General features: G+C 36.5%; 2 protein-coding genes across 2 annotated transcripts; one reads left to right on the top strand and one right to left on the bottom strand.

The window, feature by feature from the left end:
* The first annotated feature begins 1911 nt into the window (after positions 1 to 1911).
* Positions 1912 to 4893, top strand: LOC105050917 (uncharacterized). Its single transcript, XM_010931146.3, has 6 exons — positions 1912 to 1923; positions 2038 to 2094; positions 3088 to 3173; positions 3267 to 3569; positions 3746 to 3829; positions 4150 to 4893. The coding sequence occupies exons 1-6, from the start codon at positions 1912 to 1914 to the stop codon at positions 4589 to 4591; spliced, it is 984 nt and encodes a 327-aa protein (XP_010929448.1). The 3' UTR covers positions 4592 to 4893.
* A 3923-nt stretch (positions 4894 to 8816) lies between these two features.
* Positions 8817 to 19326, bottom strand: LOC105050645 (phosphatidylinositol/phosphatidylcholine transfer protein SFH2). Its single transcript, XM_010930741.3, has 11 exons — positions 19087 to 19326; positions 18956 to 18984; positions 16172 to 16255; positions 16015 to 16068; positions 15590 to 15667; positions 14964 to 15017; positions 11559 to 11618; positions 11385 to 11480; positions 10630 to 10731; positions 10316 to 10396; positions 8817 to 9531 (listed from the first exon to the last, which is right to left on the bottom strand). Exons 1-11 carry the CDS (start codon positions 19307 to 19309, stop codon positions 9214 to 9216), a joined length of 1179 nt encoding a protein of 392 aa, XP_010929043.2. The 5' UTR covers positions 19310 to 19326; the 3' UTR covers positions 8817 to 9213.
* Positions 19327 to 21476: the final 2150 nt, after the last annotated feature.

Raw genomic sequence — 21476 nt, forward strand, 5'->3', positions numbered from 1 at the left:
AGCGATTGCCAAACCTTCACGATAGTCCTTTAACTTTTGTAGATCTAAGACGAGAGGCTGATATAAATCTAACTCATCAAGAATACCTCGAGGGAGGCATAGCAATCAGCTACGGGTTGATCACCTTACTGTAAGTAAAAAAGTTGCTTATAGAGGTCAAAAACCCTTGAAATTTTCTTCTCATGGCCATACATTTTTTTGAGTGTCCCATATTTGTTTAGCCGTCTACAAGAACATGACACCAGCACTAACCTTTTCCTCTAGGCTATTCAACAACATGGCATGACACAACAGTCACTACCAAACAGTCATTATAGGTAGGATCTGTGAGATTTAGAGGATCTTCAATCAGGTGTCACACCTTCCATTGGGCATCAATAAACAGTTTGAACGATTGGACCCACAAAAGATAGTTAGCGCTATTAAGCTTCACTATAGTTGCTGTTAGATTCTTTGTCGTAGTGTCAGAATCGGGAGTCAGAAGTGTCGAGAGTTATTTGTTGTCATTATTTGAGGATGCTATAACAGCCAGATAAGAGGACAGAAATAATCAGATAGTCGAACAATGAAAGAGGAAAGGAAGGATGCCTTTACATGGTAACCAGAGAAATCATGGACAATGTACGACTTTCATGATTAGTAGATAGCCAAAAAAACAGCCAAAAGATTTTTGCATGACATAGGAAAGAAACCTATGTTGATTTGTCTAAGAACAGATTGCTCCTCGAGATGCACAGAAGATCCCTCAACTAATCTTGCAGAATCACAAGCAGATCTCAGCAGACGGCATGCAAAAGCAGTCATCAGACGTCCAAGATGGCAAAGAGTGACGGCGATGGTGGTTTAAAAAGCTTTGAGAAGAGCGAAGGCAGCTAGGATTTTAAGAAGGAAGTTGGAATCCTGGTGTGGCTAGGGCTTGGAAGAGTGGAGGAGGTAGTGGCGAGGCTTTGAAGGTTGCTTGCGAAGAGGAGGGGCTGCGACGTGGAAGAGGAGGGGCTGCGAAGAAGAGGAGGAAGGAAGGAGGACCAAGGGGCTGCTGCGGCTAGGGTTGGAGGCTGATTGGAGGAAGGAAGGTAGAGGGCTGCTGCAGCTAGGGTTTTGTGGAAGAAGAAGTGGTGGAAGGAGGACCAAAGGGCTGCTGCAGCTAGGGTTGGAGACTGATTGGAGGAAGGAAGGTGGAGGGCTGCTGCAGCTAGGGTTTTGTGGAAGAAGAGGCGGCTGCGGCGTGCTCGATACCATTTAGAAAGGAAAAGCTTCAAGGAATTGAATTCATTGATAAGATCCCATCTCTTTAAATAGATAGGAAACAAGAATATAAGGAAAAAAGTACATAATATGTTTAAAGACATACTATATATATATCCTGTCCATATAAAAACTTCCTAAATAAATCATAATTCTAACAATCCTCTAATAGCTGACATCCACAGCTGCAGCTTCAATGCTAGTTTAAGATGTTCTGATCTTGATTAACAGTGTGGGTAACATGTGGACACCCTAGAATACATTCTATCCAATAGCACTTTTGAAAGTCTCAATTTTGAGTATACTTGTGGAATAAGTAAGTTACCTTAGAAACTTATTTCTTTTGTTCCTAGGTTTCCAATTTTGTAAGTCGTGATGAACATTGTGAATCTTCTGTTTGGTCGTTCCATCATTAAGTTTGAGCCCAATCTTACCTAGAAAATCCTAACACGGCTCTATGTACCACTATAGTCAACTGCTTTAACTTTGACCTAGTTATATAGAACTTGCATATAACTAAAACCCACTATGGCTTAATTAATCATCTATTGGAGCATCTTAGATCACCCATTTTGGCCCTTGAGGAGGCCACTTATTCTGACCAAGGATTAAGCATTTAGTGCCTGGACAGGTTAACCTAGTGCTGAAGTTGCTGCCTCTGTCAACATGGATCAAGATGTATGCCATGCAGTCTCTTCCCTGGTGTCATCTGTAAAATTTGGAGGCACTTTGTATTATAAAATAATATTCACTTTTATATATTAGAATAATAATATTCACTTTTCTTTCTAGTCATTGATAGGGGAGAATGATTCTGTGATAAATGTGGAAGCTGTGATACTGAAATTCGTATGAATGTTGTATGCAGAAGTTTAAATGACTTAAATGATGAAATTGGAAGATATTATTCTGATGTCTTAACTTGGATGAAAGTAAGAAATAATCATGGAGGCTATGTTTTGGAGTTGCAGCTTCATAACCCTATCCATATCAAAAGATGTCACTAACAATGTTAAGTCATTCATTAGGAGCCGGGAGTAACAGTACCTTTTGTCCATTCTTCCAAGAGCTGTCCTTTTTTAGTCAAGCTTTTGGATATCTTTTTTTTATGGGTTACATACCTCTTTCATGACTTTACCTGCAAACAAATCCAATTTCCCTTATCTTACCTCACCCTTCTTGGATCTTTATGACTCATGCCATAACCATCTTAATAGGTTGTCTCACTGTGAAATCTTTGAATGGTGCCTGCTGATCTTTCACTGGGGTCGACTGCAGAAGCTACTTTGTGGCAGATGTCTTTAACACTTTATTCTTATTTTAGTAAGTGTTGCTCCCCAGCAACACTTCCTTCCCCACAGTGCATCAGTCCCTTGTGGCAGTGAGAGATTGGTGTGGTACATGGGGGTGACATGGTTGATAGGTGAGCCCTGCATGCCATTCCTTTCTCAATGGTTGATAGGTGAAGCTTTGTCCTTTCTCGATGATACTTTTCAAAAGAAGGGTACATCTGTAAAATTATTACTGCCAAAAATTTGGCTAGCCATTCTTTATGGACCATTACATTATCTATGCATTCTCTGATGCAAGTCTAGGATGACTTTACTGATACTTTGTAAATGATGAATTTAAATTTTTAGTAGTTCATTAATTTCAGATTTATAAATCAAAATCTCTCTCTCTCTCTCTCTCTCTCTCCTCTCTCCTCTCTCTCACGCACACACACACACATTGCGTTTGTAAATTGAGGATAATCTGGGCCATGGAAGATGACTTCTATTCTTGATAAATTAGATAAAAGATCAAGCAAGTGATCTCAGTGCCTTGATATTTTTCTTTCAGACTCGTTTGACCATATGTGAAGGAGAAGATGGTATTGATTCTTCAAATGGAGATGTTCTGATCTGTCCTGACATGATTAGATACAGGTTTGTTTGCCTTTGAGTTTGTTGAACAAATTACTAGATTTTATCCTTATATGATTTAAATTTAATGACACTAAGTGCTGTTATTTGTATCAGGAAATTAACACACTTTGATGTTGATCCTTTTGTCGAAGAAGTGCTTGTGAAAGAGAATGAGTGGCTAGGAGCAGCTGAACCACTGACTGGTTCATTTGTTTTTATATGTGCTCATCAAAGCCGAGATCGAAGATGCGGTGTTTGTGGCCCTGCTCTTGTTAAAAAATTCAAAGAAGAGATAACCCTTCATGGTCTGGAAAGACAAGTGTCTGTTAGGCCCTGCTCACATGTTGGTGGTCATAAGTATGCAGGAAATGTCATTATATTTAGTCCCAATATCAATGGAGAAGTAACTGGTCATTGGTAAGGAGGGAAACTCTGCATTTGAATTACTAGTTTTCATGTCGGCATAATAAGCTATATATTTCTTGTGTTTCCTGTTATAGACTTCTCTGGGAGAAATTCTTTTTGAGGATTATATAGTTTTACTGCTTCATTGCACAAATTAATGATTTGTTTTCTTTTCTTGTTTTTGTAAGGTATGGATATGTCTCTCCTGATGACGTGCCTACATTGCTTGAACAGCATGTTGGGAAAGGCAAGATCGTAGACCATCTGTGGAGGTAGCTCCTTTTCCTTGCTCGAGCCTGTCTTTTCCCCCTGTTCCTTCTAGATGACTTATTGTTTGTTTTGGAGTTTCGACAGAACAATACTTTAGAAGAAATATACAACATGATATCTTAGTGCACCATATTCTGATGCATTAAGAACACCAAGACCATTGCTTTTTATGTACTTACTTATCATAATTCAATCTTGAAGAACAACATTTACATGTCATAATCCGGCTAGCTTTGCCAGCCTTCTTTATTAGGAAAAGAAAAGGAAAGAAAAAACACTTGCATGATGCAGCTAATCTGGATGAAATTACTGTTTGAATTAGGGGGCAGATGGGATTATCCGAGGAGGACCAGAAAAATGCTCATAACCTTAGACTTCTGCAGAACGGCGGAATGGTGCAAAATACTGCGAAGGAATTCATTCAAACTACTGGAACTGATGGTGTTGTGAATGGCTCAATGGCTGGAGTAGGTGGATGCTGCCAGGGCACTGGCAACATTCGTTGTTGCCGGAGCATGCCACCAATAGAAAAACCAGAAAATGATCAGATTGGCCAACAGGAGACTCAGGAGGTCGAGCAGAAGAAGAGCAAGAAGGAAACCAAGGCCGGCAGCAGCAAAGCAGCTCCCTGCACTCGTAAAATCTGTGCAATGCCTACCTGGTTTGAGAGCTGGGAACGAGAGGACACCTTTGCAGCTCTTGCGGTGGTTGCAGCCATTGCCTCTGTTGCTGTTGCTTATAGCTGCTATAGGCAGCTGAGATAAAGTTCAGTTCTTTTATAACCATGACCTGTGCTGGCTTAGGTATCACTGGTCCTCATGAGACTGAGCAAGCATGTCATCAAAATGTATTCTAGCTGTTCCATAGCCAAACAAAACATCAGAGCACACTTGGAATAAGAAGATACACGATGCTTCAGACCTAGTTTTGTAATGTTCATAGGTTTGAAAGATATTAATATTTACCCTGCTCATGTATATCGGTGCAAGGACAAGGTCCTGGACATGGATGTTGGTAACCATGAATGAACGCTGTTTTTTGAATCGAGACATACAGATTGGCTGCTCTCTCTCTCTCTTATGTTACTCTCGTGTTGCACATTATTAGTATTTTTCGGGCACAGGACTTTGTTAAGGCAATACCTTGATAGTTCTTTGTTAGAAAAACAATGCATTCATTCTTCAATCTTTGATTTTTTTTTTCTTTTTTTTTTAATAAAATACTTCAATCTATGATTGCTGGCTGTGATATTGAGCGGTTCCAGTCATCAGCTAATCCGATCACAGTTGACAATAATTAGACATCTGAACTTCATTGGCAATGTTAGAAATTATTTTTACTGTTTACAGGGCCTCTTCCATTGGGTCTCACAGTTAGAGGTGTGAGAACAGTTAGATGAGCTTCTCCTCTTCTCTATCTTCACTCGCTTAAAGAAAAGAAAATGTGGAATTATTATAGTTGGTTGAGTCTGTTGATGGCAGGAACTTGGGCTGCCTAACAGTTTTTCTATGTGACTAATTGACTGGCAGGTGTGTTCCCTCTTCCCTACCTGACTGGGTAATGGAGGTTTTTCATTGTCTTTTTCTTGTTTCTTTTGGAAGAAGAGGCACAGGGGCAATAGGTTACACTGTAAGTGGGGGTAGCCCTCTTTCAAGTTTCAAGTACCCCTTGCTCTTGCGGGCGGAATTTAATCCAAGTCATTTGCTAGTTGCTACAACAACTATCAAAAAATAAATGGGTCTTAGTTGGACTACAGAACCTCTCAAATGTCGTTCTATTTTAGCCCATGTATCAGTGGACGTTATATTTAGCCCATGTATCAATGGAAAAGTTGCAACCGATTTATCATGTCACCTCAGTGAGCTATACGATTTCATGTTTTTGGTTATGGATCTCTCTTTGGATCTACGTCATCGCACGAGTTCTTTTTTCTTTTTCTTTTTTTTTTTTGGTATTTTGAAGAAAATGCACAAGCAATGATTGTTTATTGGGTTCTTCCCCTGTTAAAGAATGGATATGCATCTCTGGATGATGTACCTACATTTCTTGAACAGCAAAATTGGGAGAGCCGCGATTCCAGACCATCTTCGGAGGTAATTTACTTTTTTCCATATTGGGAAGGCATGACCGTAGACCATCGTCGGTGTTTTTTTTTTTTCTCTCGCTTTGAGGTAATTTATGTTTTTTTTCACATTGGGAAAGGCATGATTGTAGACCATTATTAGAGATTACTCATTATTTTTTTTCACAATGGGAAAGCATGATTGTAGATCATCTCTGGAGGTAATTTATTTTTCTCTATTTCTTACTTTAGCCTCCCTCCTCCCCCTTATATTGACATGTTATTTAACTCTGTGCGCGGCCAACAAAAACCAAGGTTTTGATACGCGGTCATCAGGGATCCATGAACAAAGTTGACAGAAGGCGAAATCACCAAAACACAAAAGTTAAAATTGAGGAAAAAATATAACATGACGATAATTCTTTATGTACCACATGTAGTGCAATAGTATTATATCATCCAATAATATTAGGACACACAGTGCATTCAAATGGGATGAACATTTAATGCTATCTATTTTTTTTTCAATGTTTCAATAACAAAAATATCCTTTATAACATTCTAATATCTTGTATAACTTTCCGTGAATATATACTATTCAGAAAGTCATATGACTTTTTGTGAATATATATGACTTCTTGTGAACATATATGATTTCTTATGAATATATATATTTCACAAGAAATCATATATGTTCACAGAAAATCATATATGATTTCTGTGAATATATATAACTTTCTGTAAACATATATATATATATATATACACACACACACACATAAAAGAAGTCATATAAACAATATATGTTTACAGAAAGTTACAAGAAATTATATATATTCACAAGAATCATATGACTTCCTGAACAGTATATATTCAGGAAGTCATACAATTTTCTGAACAGTATATATTCACAGAAATCATACAAGATATCGAAAAATCATAAAAGATATTTTCGTTACTGAAAAATTAAAAAAAAATAGACAGTATTAAATGTCCATCCCATTTGAATGCGCTACGTGCTTCAATGTTATTGAACGATATAATAATATTGCATCACATGAGGTGCACAAAGAATTACTCGTGACATGATATCATCACAGCCCTTTAGGCTTAGCCCACTCAGAATGGATCTGTCCACCCACTGAATTAACTTTTAAACTAGTTTGGATGGAATTAGACTCTACTGGCACCTTGGCTGCATGGATCCATGGACCAAACAGCAGCTTATCTGTAATACTCATGGTCCAATTGCAACTACAGGATTCCAAAGTAATTTCAATTTTATCACAGCGATAAAATTCAGGTAATTCTTCGTGCACAAAAGGTTGCCAAAGATAGGTATCATGCACATGAATTCTAGTTTCTGGACAGATCGTCTTGGTTAGATCAATACACACACCGGCATACTCCATCCCAATTGACTTGGTAGTCCGGTCATCAAGGAAAAGTGGGACACTAGACAATCTTTTTAATTTTCTCATCATCCCACAATGCAACCAAAAGATCAAGCAACCGAAATCAGATTTTGGCTCGCTGAATTTGTTCAACTCCAACCCTAAAACCTAGATGCTATGGTTGTATGGCTAGAAGCTAACCAGCCAAGGACCAAGGACCCCACCCCCCCGCTCAAAGATCCTAGATTTATCCTCCTCAGAGGAGTAGACGAATAACAGAAAACCAAGAGAGAGGGTAGAAACTTGGAAGGAATTCTCCTTTCATATTCCGTCTAACCCTCATTTCCCTTTCGATGAAATCTAAAGAAAAATCTTGGTCAAGAAATTTACTAATTAACACATGCTTCCAACGGTTTATTGAAGCTTGGATTTCATCATTTGAGAAAATCACTATATCTTCGAATCTCTGCTCCAAAGCGACGATTTCATCCTTCATAGCTTTCGATGATTCCCAACGGACATGCCGAGACCTTGGAACTACTTGTGACCATGATCTTGCCGGAGCCGTCGCCTATTTCCCTGGAGAGGAAGAAGACTTCTTTGGGGCCGAGGCCGTCTCAGTTGCCTCGGGATGCTAAAACCCCCCACCCCTCTCGAACCTGCACATAAACCTAGTTAATACCCTATGGATTACCTTTACTGACGATTGATTTCTCCTTTAAGGAAGAGAAAGCCCTGGCCTCCCCCTGGACGGAGGACGAAACACCCATAAATGAAGACAAGCTCCCAAACAGTCCAATCCTAGGGAAGCAAGGACTAAACCTCCTCACAAACCCCCCAAACAACCGCTACGATCTACAAGAAAACAAACCCTAATCACGAAACTCTACACCCAATGGAAAGGATGAAAATAGTTGCGGGATTTTCTATCACTAGGCTTTCTCCCTCTAAAACACACAAGAAGGAGCATCTAGAGAATTAGGCAGCGCCATCCTTAAGCCAAATCCGTTTGTGGGAATCTTCGCATGCCAATGCAATGCGAGGGCATGAGATGAAATTGCCCCTTGGGTTAACATGCCTCTAATGGAGATGCAGAATTGTGGACTCTAATGTTGTTCCAACCTCAATCTCAGAATAATTTTTTTTTTTTTTTTATTCGTAACATACTCCATCTTCATTTTCGATGCTTTCATCACTTAATATCCAATAACTCAACCACCTACAAAAAATAAATATTTTTTAAATAATATTTAAAAAATAATTTATTTATATTATTTTACCCATCATTTTCCACCAACAACCGTTCTTATATAACAAAAAGATATTTTCGTCCATTGAAATGACAAACTAACTCATTTATTGATAAGTAAACAATATGACCACTTGAAAAAAATTTAAAAAATTAATTTGACATTCATTAAAATCAATATGTAAATAAATTACATTAAAATTAAAAAAATATAAATAAATTAAATTAAATTAAGAGAATATTCATCTAATTTATCCAAAAAAAAAAAAAAAAAACCCCATATATTATCAGAAAATTTTATTTCATTATGCCCTTAAAATTAGAGCAGCCCCTGCAAAGAGCATATACTTCCACATGCAAAACACCCGATGCTTCCAGTAATATTTAACTTACAGAATTAAGTACGTAGTGAAAATTTTCGTATATCTTCCGATTAAGTTGCACTATGACTTTAACGTTTCTATTATACTTAGAGACCTTCATCGCTGTCTTCAGCCCTGATATAAATCTTGCACCGAGAGAGTGCATCGACTACAGGTATATCACCAGTCGTTACTGGAGCCAAAATATTAGAAGAGCACGTACTGGTCTACCGCACAATCCTCTGCAACTCGTTAAGGCGTTCGCAAGGGCAAAGTGCAGTTTTAACTTTTAAATATCGTCCCCAGCTGGTGCACACTTTCATGCACCGTCAATTTTAAGGTCCTTCATTGAGTGAGCAAGTCCATTTCGGTCACCGAATTTGTGGAGCTCAGACTCTAAAGTTTTAACAATCTTTGTTCCCTCAGAGTCTGGTTCAGGCACGTCTACATGGAAGGACCCCTGTTTGATGGGAACAATGAATTCCTGGTTTAGGGCTCGCTGCTTGATGTAGTTGTAAAGCTGTTGGTGAAACGGATGGTCCAAGGAGAAGCAGTCATCAGCCTCAGCAGAAGAATACCGAGATGAACCAGATCCTTCTCTTCTACAGAAATGGGGAAGGGACGCATAGTCCATTACCTACAATATGCCAATTAATGTTAGTTTTGAGTATTTATGACCTAAAAGAATAGGACATGATGATACAGCAAAATGAGAAGAAATATGATACACGTGATCCTATGTGAAACGCTGGCAGTCTGCTTTTAGTAAATCGACAAGTTTGGTAAATTTGACGAACCCAAATAGCTTGAAATCCTACAGACAGGATTCTTACCATGGGATGGAAAGTAATGTTCTAGAAAAAAAGTACAAGATCCGTTTGATTTGTCCCTTCAGAACCTCCGATAAGTGGTTTACTGATAAGCTGCTGCCATAGCACAAGGTAGGCAGGACAGCTAACACAAATACACCATTACGGGAATGCCATTACCACCTACCACATGGTTATCAATTGTCAAGATCCACAGGCCAGGATGCACATGAAAGAACTCGACGCTGGCATTGGTCCATGAATGCTAGAATCTGATGCCTAAGCTATATTTAACTCATTCGTTTATGGTTTATTGTCTCAACTGATACTATCTCCCTATAATTGCCAATAACCTGTACCATCCTTTCAGCTTTTGGTGTAGCGGTTGACAATCAAATATAACAAGATAACAATTAGAACATTTTATGCAGCGAAAGCTGCAGTTAATCAGGTTTCAGTTTTTGAGCGATCATGCACTGGGTTCCAGCAGATTGATCATATTTTGCCTGCCAAGTATTGTTTGTTACATAGTTTCAAAGCTTAAAAGAGAAAAGTTAATAGTTTCAAAGCTTAAAAGAGAAAAGTTAATAACAGATAATTTCAATTTCTTACCTTCAATAGCTCATCTCTGCCGCAACCGTGCAGTACTCGCACTTTCCTTCTTGTCCTTTCTTGCAAAAGAGGCTTCACAACCTGACCAGTAGCAAAAGGCCCATAAGCAAAAGGAGGAGGAAGACTGGAGGACAAGGATGAGGAGGAGTAGAAACACAATTGGAATAGAAATCAGACTAAACTTTTGCTAAAGATTGCAATTGAATATACTAATGCACCAACCCATACAGAAACAAAAGCATAGAAATTAACATAATTAGAGAAGCACGAAGACTTCATCCAGAAATTTCAGTTTGAAACGCATGGACAGTTACCTTCCAACATGCCGAAAATATACATGGAGCATTGACTATATAGTACGTCTCTGTCTTCTCTGGATAGTTTAGGTCATCAATAGTAGATATGATGGTTAATAACTGCAATACATAACCAAAACAATTAGGGACACTTCGACATTAATTTTAGCAGTATTAGCATGAACAACATGATTTACACAGAGCACTATCATAATTTAGAAAGGAACTTGTTGATTAAGAACTCAATAAAAGAGAATTACAATAATATGCAGCACATAAATCCACCAACAGTGAATGAAACATAAATGAAAAGAAAAGTACTAAGAAAAATTTTATCAGCAGCGAAACTAGGAAGAACTTAAATGCAAGGTTGAGAAGATGTTATGGGACACAGAGGGCGATTTGTTTATGTCATGATTCATGCTGGGTTCTCTGCAGAGTAGAGATTTATAAAGAGTTTGCAATTCAACTAATTTCAACAGAAGCTGAAAAATAATCCGAATTTCAAATCTTTACTTGCCATCATTTTCTATCAAATGAAAGTACCAATTGTAGACATATTATCCAATATCACATGTAAGATCAAAATGACATTTCTGGACTTCGAGGTCCATGACTCATGAAACAGCTGAAATCATAATACTTTCATTAGCATCTAGAGCTTGAAACCTTCATAATAGTTATGAGAGATTTTGCATTAGCACAAGTCAAAGATTTCCTTTTGGACAACACGTTTATAGAAAAAAAAAAATTAGAAAAATGCTGAGACATACCTTTATTTGGCTCAATGCCGAAAGCTTGAGGCCAGTCATATCCAAGACTTTCAGGCATGTGCCAATATGCCCCCCATACTTCTTTGTTGCAGCAGGCTAAAACAAGAACAAGTAAATTAGAAAAAGAAACTGCAAGCACTTAAAAGTCTGGAGACTATGCACATGAGTACTTACCAAAACTACACGATCCCGGTACTCGTTAATTTGAATGTGTGACTGCACATAGTAGTGGACCTAAATGACACACAAAGGGATCATGACAAGTGTTTAAAGTTTATAAATGTTTGCGGAACATGTTCCGCATACTTCAAAAGAATGCTCAATAACTTCAATTTTGGCAGTTTCGAGTTTTGAGTTTCACAGTTTCTGCCAAAAAATTATAAAAGAAAAACAGAGATATAAGAGAAAAATAGAACAAGCCTACGAATCATATATCACACAAATGAAGATATTGTCTCATGTGCAATCTCTGGATTTATGGATTCGGTAAGTCTCAGAACATGAAAAAACATTAACTTTTATTAGAAAAGTGCTAGGCATACACGTGCATGCAGGCCAAGAAGGTCAACTTGTGCTATAGGCCTGACACCCATTGTGGTAAATGGTTCCACCTCTAACTTGCTGGGAAGTTGGGAAGAGTTCGATTGCCTCTTTCATTTCTTTCCCTTTTTTCTATCTGCCATCTTCCATCACCTTGGCCCTCTTGTGTGCTCATCGAGTAAATATCTAGAACAGTGAAGGGCAACTTAAAGCTGGGGCCCAATGCACAGGAAGCCATAGCGGTACTGTTTTTTTCTTTTTTATTTTCCTAAAAAAAAAACTTTTCATAGAAAGAGGTGAAATGCTAGTCTATTCCTCTTTTCCAATGCCTCTGCTGCAGTAAATAGTTAAACAAAGAGTGATAGAAATAACAGTTGAAATACAGCAAGGACTTACGGCATGCCTAGGGAGACAACCAAGCTCCACCTTCGAGTTTTCTTGGTTTCCATGGCAACAGAAAATCCAAGAGGCAAAGATAGTGGTATAGTTGCAAATTCTAACAAATCTGGTATCCTCTTCAAAATTGTTCATCTGTCATTGTAACTAATAAATTCCTTGAATTCTGATGCTTTTTTTCCAATTGAAATGCATGCATTCCAAACAAAGTTAATTGGTTTTAATATTTTAGTTCATCCATAGAGTTCTCACTCTTCAATAAGTAAATCTCTAATCAAATCAAACTTCTGTTTGGCGGATCATTTAAGAGAATGACTTGTTTTAATCACAAGTCTTGCAGTAAGTTCAAGGTTCTCCGACTTCTTTTGCATCATGTGAATGTGATGATAAATAGGATAGTTGATTAATTTCAATTTATTTTGCACCATGTGAAATTGATGACTATTTTGGCAGACACATTTTGAGATGCCTTCCTCCAGCTTGAGCCAGTTGTTATGTCTAACTTGTTTATAAAAAATGGCAGTCATAATCCCTCTAAGTTTCCATTAATTCCTATAGCATAAATTCAAGCATCTTTAACTTTTGTCAATCAAAGTTATGATACCCATTTCATTAGTTAACTTCTCTGATCTTCCAGCACAAGCCTTGTGCTGATGGCAGTGAAAGAGATGCTCATGCCGTTGACCCACCAGGCACAAGGAAAGCAAACTCCCTCTCCTTACTTTTTGCAGTAAATGTCTAATGCTATCCCTCCCTGGACAAAGAAACTTCTCCCAACAAGTGGAAGCCATTACCACAACCGAGTGGCAGGCCTACAGTGTAAGTAGTCTTATTATTTATCTTTCCTTTAAACCCAATGAAAATGTTTTAAGAACTATATTGCATTCAACTGTTCAATAAAAAAAAAAATCTCACGATCAAAAACACCAAATAATGTATATAACTACAAATGAAAATAGAACAAATATAAAACTACAAATATTGTGAACTTGATATGACAACTATCATTATATCAAGTACCTAATACCTAAATTAACTTATAATTTGAAAAGTGTAATAAAAAACACAAATATCTCATCTAAATTCCAAATAACAATTATGCAAAATCTAGCAAATCTAAGGTTAAATGGTTCTATGCACTATACACTGTGCTCAATCTATACAATAAGCCTCTTTTTTTCTCCTCTTTACCCTAGAAAGATCTCTTGAAGACCCCCAGAAAGCCTTTTATACCTTTAAAAAACTACCTTTTCTTGATTTTTTTGAGCCAAACTCCCAACTTCTCTAATTTTCTTAAAATTTTCAAAAGCTATGTACAATGTGAACAACGGAGTTAAATTTATCATCCATAACTATACAAACCCCCTTGTCATGGACCAGTCAAAAGCAAGTGCTTGTGATGATTGCATGGACGGATGCTTCTTTGAAGGGAAAAAATATGGGTAGCTTTTGGTGAATTAGTTATACAGGTCTTGTAGAAATTATGTTCTCTCTCTCAACTATCATAATACTGCAAGTTGTGAGACATAGTTGACACCTGAATTAATTTGTTAGTGATGAAAGATTAGAAGGTATCAATGCACATATCATTCCCAGAAATAAATAGTGATGTGTTGTCAAATCCTATATATTGTAGTCTGGATAACCTGACCATCCATATCAGTGTCCGGCACCACTATCCATCATAGCAATAGGCAGCAATCTTAAGGCACTCAAATCGGTCTAATCAAATTTGTTGTCAATAAAAAAAAAAACAAATGATAAAACAGAATATTAAGTAAGTTCTTATCGATAGCAAGCTCCTTTCATTGCCATGTAGGAGCATATTTAAGAGGCTTAAAGAACAGAGAATAGAACGCTAAAATCAATATAGGAAGGTATTTAATAAATCTACATTTCTTATTGGCATATTTATCTTCACCATCTAACATATGACATTTCCTTATATATTTTCACCTAATTGTCCTAGCAAATTTCTATTCCATCATATAGATTTGTTCTATTTTTTCTGACATTAACAAAATAAAATGCTAAATAGGCAACATTTCATGCATAAAAAAACCATTTTCTACTACAGTTGTTTCCATCTTTTTACTAGTAACTGGCAACAACATGTTCAAGGATAATAAACGGCAAACCATAGCCAGAAATCATACAGAAAATTCATATAAGCATTGCCTCGGGCAACTGGCAGAGCATTTGCCATGATGATTAACCTTATGAAGTATGTAAGCAGTGAATATTTTGGACTAGGAGTATGTCAAAAGTCTTGATAATGCAGTTGGCTAGGTATGCAGAAGAAACAATACTGGTAACATTGAGGTGAAATAGAAAAATACAGCTCAAGATCAATACACCCAAAAAGAGTACCTGCCCATCATTTAACATATGTACATACATAACATGCAGTACTTTCATACTAATAGTACCAGACACAAATGATACAGCAACCATGTTGGTAACCATACATGAAGAATGTGTCAATGAAAACAATGACACAAGAACAATGACAAATCTACAGCATGCTAAGAACAGCAATTTGCTTGAGACATATCTATCTATCATGACCCACCATAGTTTTCTACATATTATGTAGTCATAAGGAAAATAGTGATTAACAAAACCAAAACATATAATGCTTACAGATGCTTTATCAAGTGTGCTGAGTCCAACACCGATTGCAAAGACTGGCTGGCCCTGTCAAAAAGGAAGCAGAAGTATATAAAGATTACAAAGACATTTTATTAAAACTATATCTTACTTTTCTAATATTATGATATTTGTTTATAGAAAATAGATATGGTCAGCTAATTTTAACCAACACATCTATTAATTTGTCATCCACTTACTAGGAAAAAACTGTTTCAGTTAGGCATGAATATTTTATAAACTATGTTGTAAGCAGGGAGGATGAAGCAGAAAGCATAATTTATAAAGAACCCAGTTTCCAAAATAGTTTATAGTTTCCACTCTAGAGTGCATCATCATGATCAAAGAAAGAGCAAATATACCAACATATAAACCCCCCAACCCCACGCCCCCAAAAAACATAATAAATAGTTGCAAATCCCAGATCTCTATGAACAGCATAGGCATTCCATGTGCATGTTGAATTTCAACTCAAGTAGAGAGTTCCCATGAAGCATGACCCTGTAGAGGTTTGCGTATATAAGGCTATCCAAGTAGCAAAAAATAATGATTTGATTTTAATAACGGGGAAAAAAAAAGTAACAAGGTCAGTGTTATAAGTACAAAATGGATAGTCTTACCTCCTTTGAGTATCCAGACAATCCTATGAGCTGTGAATCACGTACTGCTCTATACAACTCTGTTGGAGTTATAGGTTTCTGCATTAAGACAGGGTCCATTTAGAAATGAGATTCTCATATACAGCAAATTTGACAATTAGATACACAAAGGAAAACTAGCCTCATATTAACTGAGAAACTAAACTAGCATGCAGGTTGACATATCATAATTGGTTCATTTCAATTGTAGAATTGACAGGTGATGAAGCTTATTAGAATATACAACTGCAAAATATTGCAAAATGCAAATGGACATAAAGCTCTCCTCACAAAAAAACTTTTCCAATCAATAATTTGTAGATTTTAGGATTAGATATGCCAAAGTGATGATTTATATGACAAATTTAATGTCAACTACAAAGGATTTTACATCAAGAAAAACTCACAAACAAAATGTTGTCAATCTCATTTTGAATCCTCCAATTCAAACAATCCACCAGCTGCAACAGAGATAAGCCTCTTAAGTAAAAGAAATAAATGATATATAGTTTCTCATCTGCTAAAACAACAAAATAAATAAAGGCAGCTGAAATGCAATCTTACCATTTTATGAGCTTTATTGACATTCCCCTCTCTCGCCTTGAGAAAGCGTACCAAGGTTTCATTTGTATATCCCTGGTGCACATTCTGCAAATGAAGCAAAGAATGTAAGGAGCAATGCCTTCATCTAATCAATTTGTATGCACTTTCTTATTAATCAACAAGGGATGCTTGCATGACCAAAACAGCAAGCAAAGCCCAAAATTCCCTTGCAGTCCAGAACAATACCCAACCGATCCATAGTCTCAAAGCAGACAACTCCCATATCAAGCATTTGGAGGAAAAGCCCCATAAGAAAGTAGGTACACATAAAGTACAATGATAGATCAAACATCCAGCGGCAACACAAATCATCAACTTTGTCTACAGCGACTGATCAACACCTTGTCCATGGCCACCAACCAAGGATAGAAGTATATGAGAAGTATTATGCCTCTGTACTTTAACACACCTTCAAACATTTCCCCAGAAGAGCCTACCAGCGAAAGTTGCACAAGACTGTGCTAAACACTTCCTATCCTTAAGACAAAAGCCAATCTCCCATTGCCTTTTTCTTCCATCCATTTTTTTCCATGTGCCAGTAAATTGGACCACTGAAAACTTGCAGATCATTCTTAAATTCAAAAGTCACAAACTTCATGTGCGCACAAGGCCATACCACAGAGTTCAATTTTGCTTCCTAAAGCGAATAACCAAAAATATTCAAATTATTTTTAACAGACAGTTTGGCATATGCTGACCTTCCAAACCCCATGTTAGGTGTACATATGAGCGATCAGATAATATTTTCATGGAATTTAGATTAAAAAAATTGGTTATATTGACGACTGTCAATCTTCACAGCGATGCTTCTTCTTTCCCCCACCGTTTGCTTGCTAACAAACCTCTCAATTTTTCACCTTTCAGGCATCTAGCATGTACTTCACCACCTCTCAATATCTTGTAAACTTTGTTAGCATAAATTCTATTATATACAACAAGACCTGTTTCCTAGTAAACCAATATCTATACATACACATGGTAGTAAAACATGCATGTTCACTACAATTACTTGGGAATATACCAAAAATATTATCTGAGAAATCTTTCCAAATTTCACAACACTATTTTTCATTCTTTGCATATGAAGAGGCCAAGGAACCATTGATTTTCATTTTTCATAAAAACTTTAACAAACTTCAAGATATAAACTTAGCTTATGAAATGAACAGCTGTCCGTATATGCTCATATTTCTCAACAATGCAAAACTTTGCTTAGGAACTAATATATCAATTTTATCACCATTATAGGATTAAAATTATACTGAAGCCAGCAAAACATGACAAGAGCAGGCGTTACTGGATGTTTTCAAATTTGCAGCTAGTAAGGTTACCCTGCCAATCTTCCTATAAAATGATGCAAACGTAAAAACTAGTAAAATAGAAACCCAATGCTCTGCATCCTCATTGTCTTAGACATGATTAGCAATGCCGCCCAGTATACTGAAAAGCTTAGTGAAATCCGGACAACGTTTTCATCTAGGCCATGATCTAAGTCTACATACATATTGGAAACTCTCCAATGCAGTATATAGCAAATCTTGGCCCCCATAACCTGGGCTAACAGAATAAAATTCTGAGGTGCTGACTGATACAGTATAAACAAATAGGCCTGTATATTTCAGACAATTTTTCATGTCATTAAATAAGTTTTTCAATTAATAGATTTCAAAATAGTTGCTAATGTCAGATTTGTGGTATTGGCCAAGATGTCCAAAAGTCTTGGATATTTTCATTTTTTTTCCGTTTTCCATCTTCGGTGAGATAAACTGACATCTTAGTTCATGTCGATCTCAATCATCCATCTAGATGACTGATATCTTGGCTTTTAAAAACCTTAATCCAGAAACATCCCTTACTCATACAAAAATTGTTAGTTTAAGCTTGGCCAAAAGGCAACTATCTTTTCATCTAAAGAGTGGCCATGATGCATTGGAAGTGAAGCTGTATTATACTGTAATCCTGGATTGATCAAAAAGAATATGAGTGAGAAGCAGCATTTTCTTAAGTCATCAAGTTCAATTGTATAACAGCCTGAAGCGTACAAGGAAACTATATTGGAATGCAATTTTTCAAAAAAGATATCATGCATAAATCCAGCAGAATGATGAAAAAGCAACAGAACTCCAAAGGCTTGTTTGTCGCATAACCAATCTGGCAGCCAATATTGCCAACATACCGGATGCTGCATTGACCCAAAGAAAAAAAAATTAAAAGCTCTCATTTAGTTCAAATCAGAAGCCCATCATTCCCCATTCCGACTTCAATAACTCTGGAACACTTTATGTTCAAGATCGCACCAAAACACGATTTTTCCAACTCAAAACCACGACAATTGGGAACAGCCACCATACCTCCCGCCAGCAAACCCTACTTCCCAACAGCATGCCACCCAGTTGTGCATCGGACCATGCATGAACCAAATCTTAGTAGAAAATAGACAGACAGAACCAATAAAAACCCAATTCAAACTAAAATACTATACGAAGGACTACGGTCAACCAAGTCCATCTACCATCCTATCACTAATTAGATCAGGAAACAAGCATCAATTCCGAGCATTACTAACAACTAAAACTTAAAAATATTCGTCCGAGAGTCAGGATCCGAATACGGCTTCTCAACCAAGAAACATAATCAAAATCCATACTTTCACCCAATATGGACGGAAAGAAAAGACCAGATCCATCAAGCATATGAAAATAGCACATAAAACACCCGGATCTACAAAGCCATAAAGATCCCAACCTGAAATGTGATCTTCAACGGCTCGTCCACTGCAGGAATTCCACCAAGAAACAGCAGAAACCGATCAGAAGTCAAAAAGAACTGAAATAAACCCAAGAAGATGCGAAATTGGGAAGAGAGAGAAGGCAGACGTTGGTCCATGAGCGCGGCGAGCTGCTTGATCGCGTCCTGGGAAGCCATCCCCATTCTCCGATCCGGAGGGGAAACGAGAGATAAATCCGCCACCAACGCTAGAGTTAGGGTTAGCGGCGAGCGGAAGAGTAGGGGTAAGAAGGGGACGGTCAGGAAAGGCCAGGGCTGCCGAGAGGTCTCCGTCCTTCTCCTACTCGGAGTGTCCAGCTGCTCCTCTTTCATCTCTACGAGGTACCTGGAGGAGTAGATATAGAAGCTGCATTAATTTAACATAATTAAAATTTCAAATAAATAAAAGGTTAAAGAAGTAAATTTGGATATAATTTAAAAAATATTCGATTAATTACTGTCTGAATATTTTATTTGGTGGATGCGTTGCTCTATGTACAGTGGTGTGCGATCAAATCGGTCAGACCATAAAATCGCTCAGAACCACCAATTCGATTTGGGTCAAATTCTTTTACATCAGGGCCAATTTTGATTTGAAAATTTTAAAAATCAAAAAAATTAATTTGATTTCAATTTAAATTTTAAAAATTCTAATTTAAACATAACCGACCTGTATATTATAGATAAATAATAAACTATAAACTATCTTATTATATCATAAGAAATTATAACTCTATTTCATTTAACCCATTTAATTCATCCACAAACTATCTATTTAGCATATTCCATAAATTGTCATGGTTAAAATTTAACATATATAGCAATCTATTTAGTTTATTTCATAAGTTACTCATTTAAAAAAAATCCAATTACCTACAGTCGGATAAATCAAACCAACATGAATCCATTTTTTTCAATCCATTTGAATTGAATTTTTCATGTGATCATTTCAGTCTTGATTTTCAATTCCGATTAGTTTGGTTCGAAGTCCAATTGTCCATAATCCGATAAATCGATCTAACTTGAACTGATTTTTTTGAATCCATTTGAATCGATTTTTCCATATGGTCAGCTTGTTTTTAATTTTCAATTCAAATTAGTTTGATTTGAGGATTGGTCCTAAATTAATTTCAATCGAGCCATGCACACCCCTAATTATTTATGCCCGGAAGGAATCCTAGTTCTTGTGTGGGCCCGTGGAATTTATATTTTTGAAGGGGTGGTGTTATGTTCGGCGGGTATTTAATCAAGTTTGGGGAGCCCGTGCACGCCGACCGGCCATGGTGACACCGAGGAGCGATCGGGTAATTATATCGAACAACTTTGCGAGGGCGATTTTTTGTGAAGAGATCCCTGAGAGGGGCCACTAACAAGGTCGCTGGGTGGTTAATTTGTTATCATTCCCCTGCGGTAGCGTAACGTTGGGATTGCCGTTTGCCATCATTTAGTTGTTTTAACCGATTTGGATTTTTCACCCAAAAAAAAAAACCGATTTGGATTTATAACTTGGTTGGATCAACGGATGCACTCAACTTGAACCACCCAACTGTTTGTGTATAGAGAGACATTATGTTCAGGTTGATCAGATTTGACTCCAGGTCAAAGTCCCCGCTATCCGATCTACTCAATATACACATACCTTCATGCAGTAAAACAAAAATTAATGACTATTTTTTCATTCGTTAAGATTGAAAAAAAAAAATACATATCATTAATATAGATGGGACTCAAATTTATATTTATGCTGAAGCACTTCATTTATCTCGTAGAGTTTATATTTATTCTAAAATATTTATATTTATTTTTTTATTTTTAATTTATTTATATTTATTTTAAATAAATTTATATTTATTCTAAAGATATTTATATTTATTTAATCTAAAATTTATATTTATTTTTATTAGTTTGTATTTATTATACAAACAGAAAGTAGTCTGTCACATGCATATTAATAATAGCTAGAACCATTAATGAGGATGGACGATCACTTTCCATCTTTCCACAATAGATAACAGTAATGCAAGATAACAAAAATATTGAATGAAATAAATATAAATCTATTCAGAATAAATATAAATAAATTTAAATAAATACAAATATATAGGATAAATTGAAATGCTCTAGAATAAACACAGACTTGAATCCTAACCTTTGGTGTGCGTAAACTTCCATCACATTTGCATTAATAATATGATTTTTTGTATATTTTTTTCATCCCATCCATATTAATAGTCTAACTTTTACATATTTTTTTCATTCCATCTGTATTAATGGACTGACTTTTTTATATTTATTCCATCTCATCTATATTAGTGGCTTTACTTTTTTATATTTTAAAATCCAAAAGGATGAAAAAAATTGCCATTAACTTTTTATTTCCCCATATAGAGATTTTTGTGGACCGGATGACGGGAAACTTGATCGGATTTGGAGCTAAATTTGATCAACTATATCTATCTATCTATCTTTTATATATATATATATATCAATTAGATGTGGA

Source organism: Elaeis guineensis, chromosome 8 (genome assembly GCF_000442705.2).
Source record: "Elaeis guineensis isolate ETL-2024a chromosome 8, EG11, whole genome shotgun sequence".
Lineage (NCBI taxonomy): Eukaryota > Viridiplantae > Streptophyta > Magnoliopsida > Arecales > Arecaceae > Elaeis > Elaeis guineensis.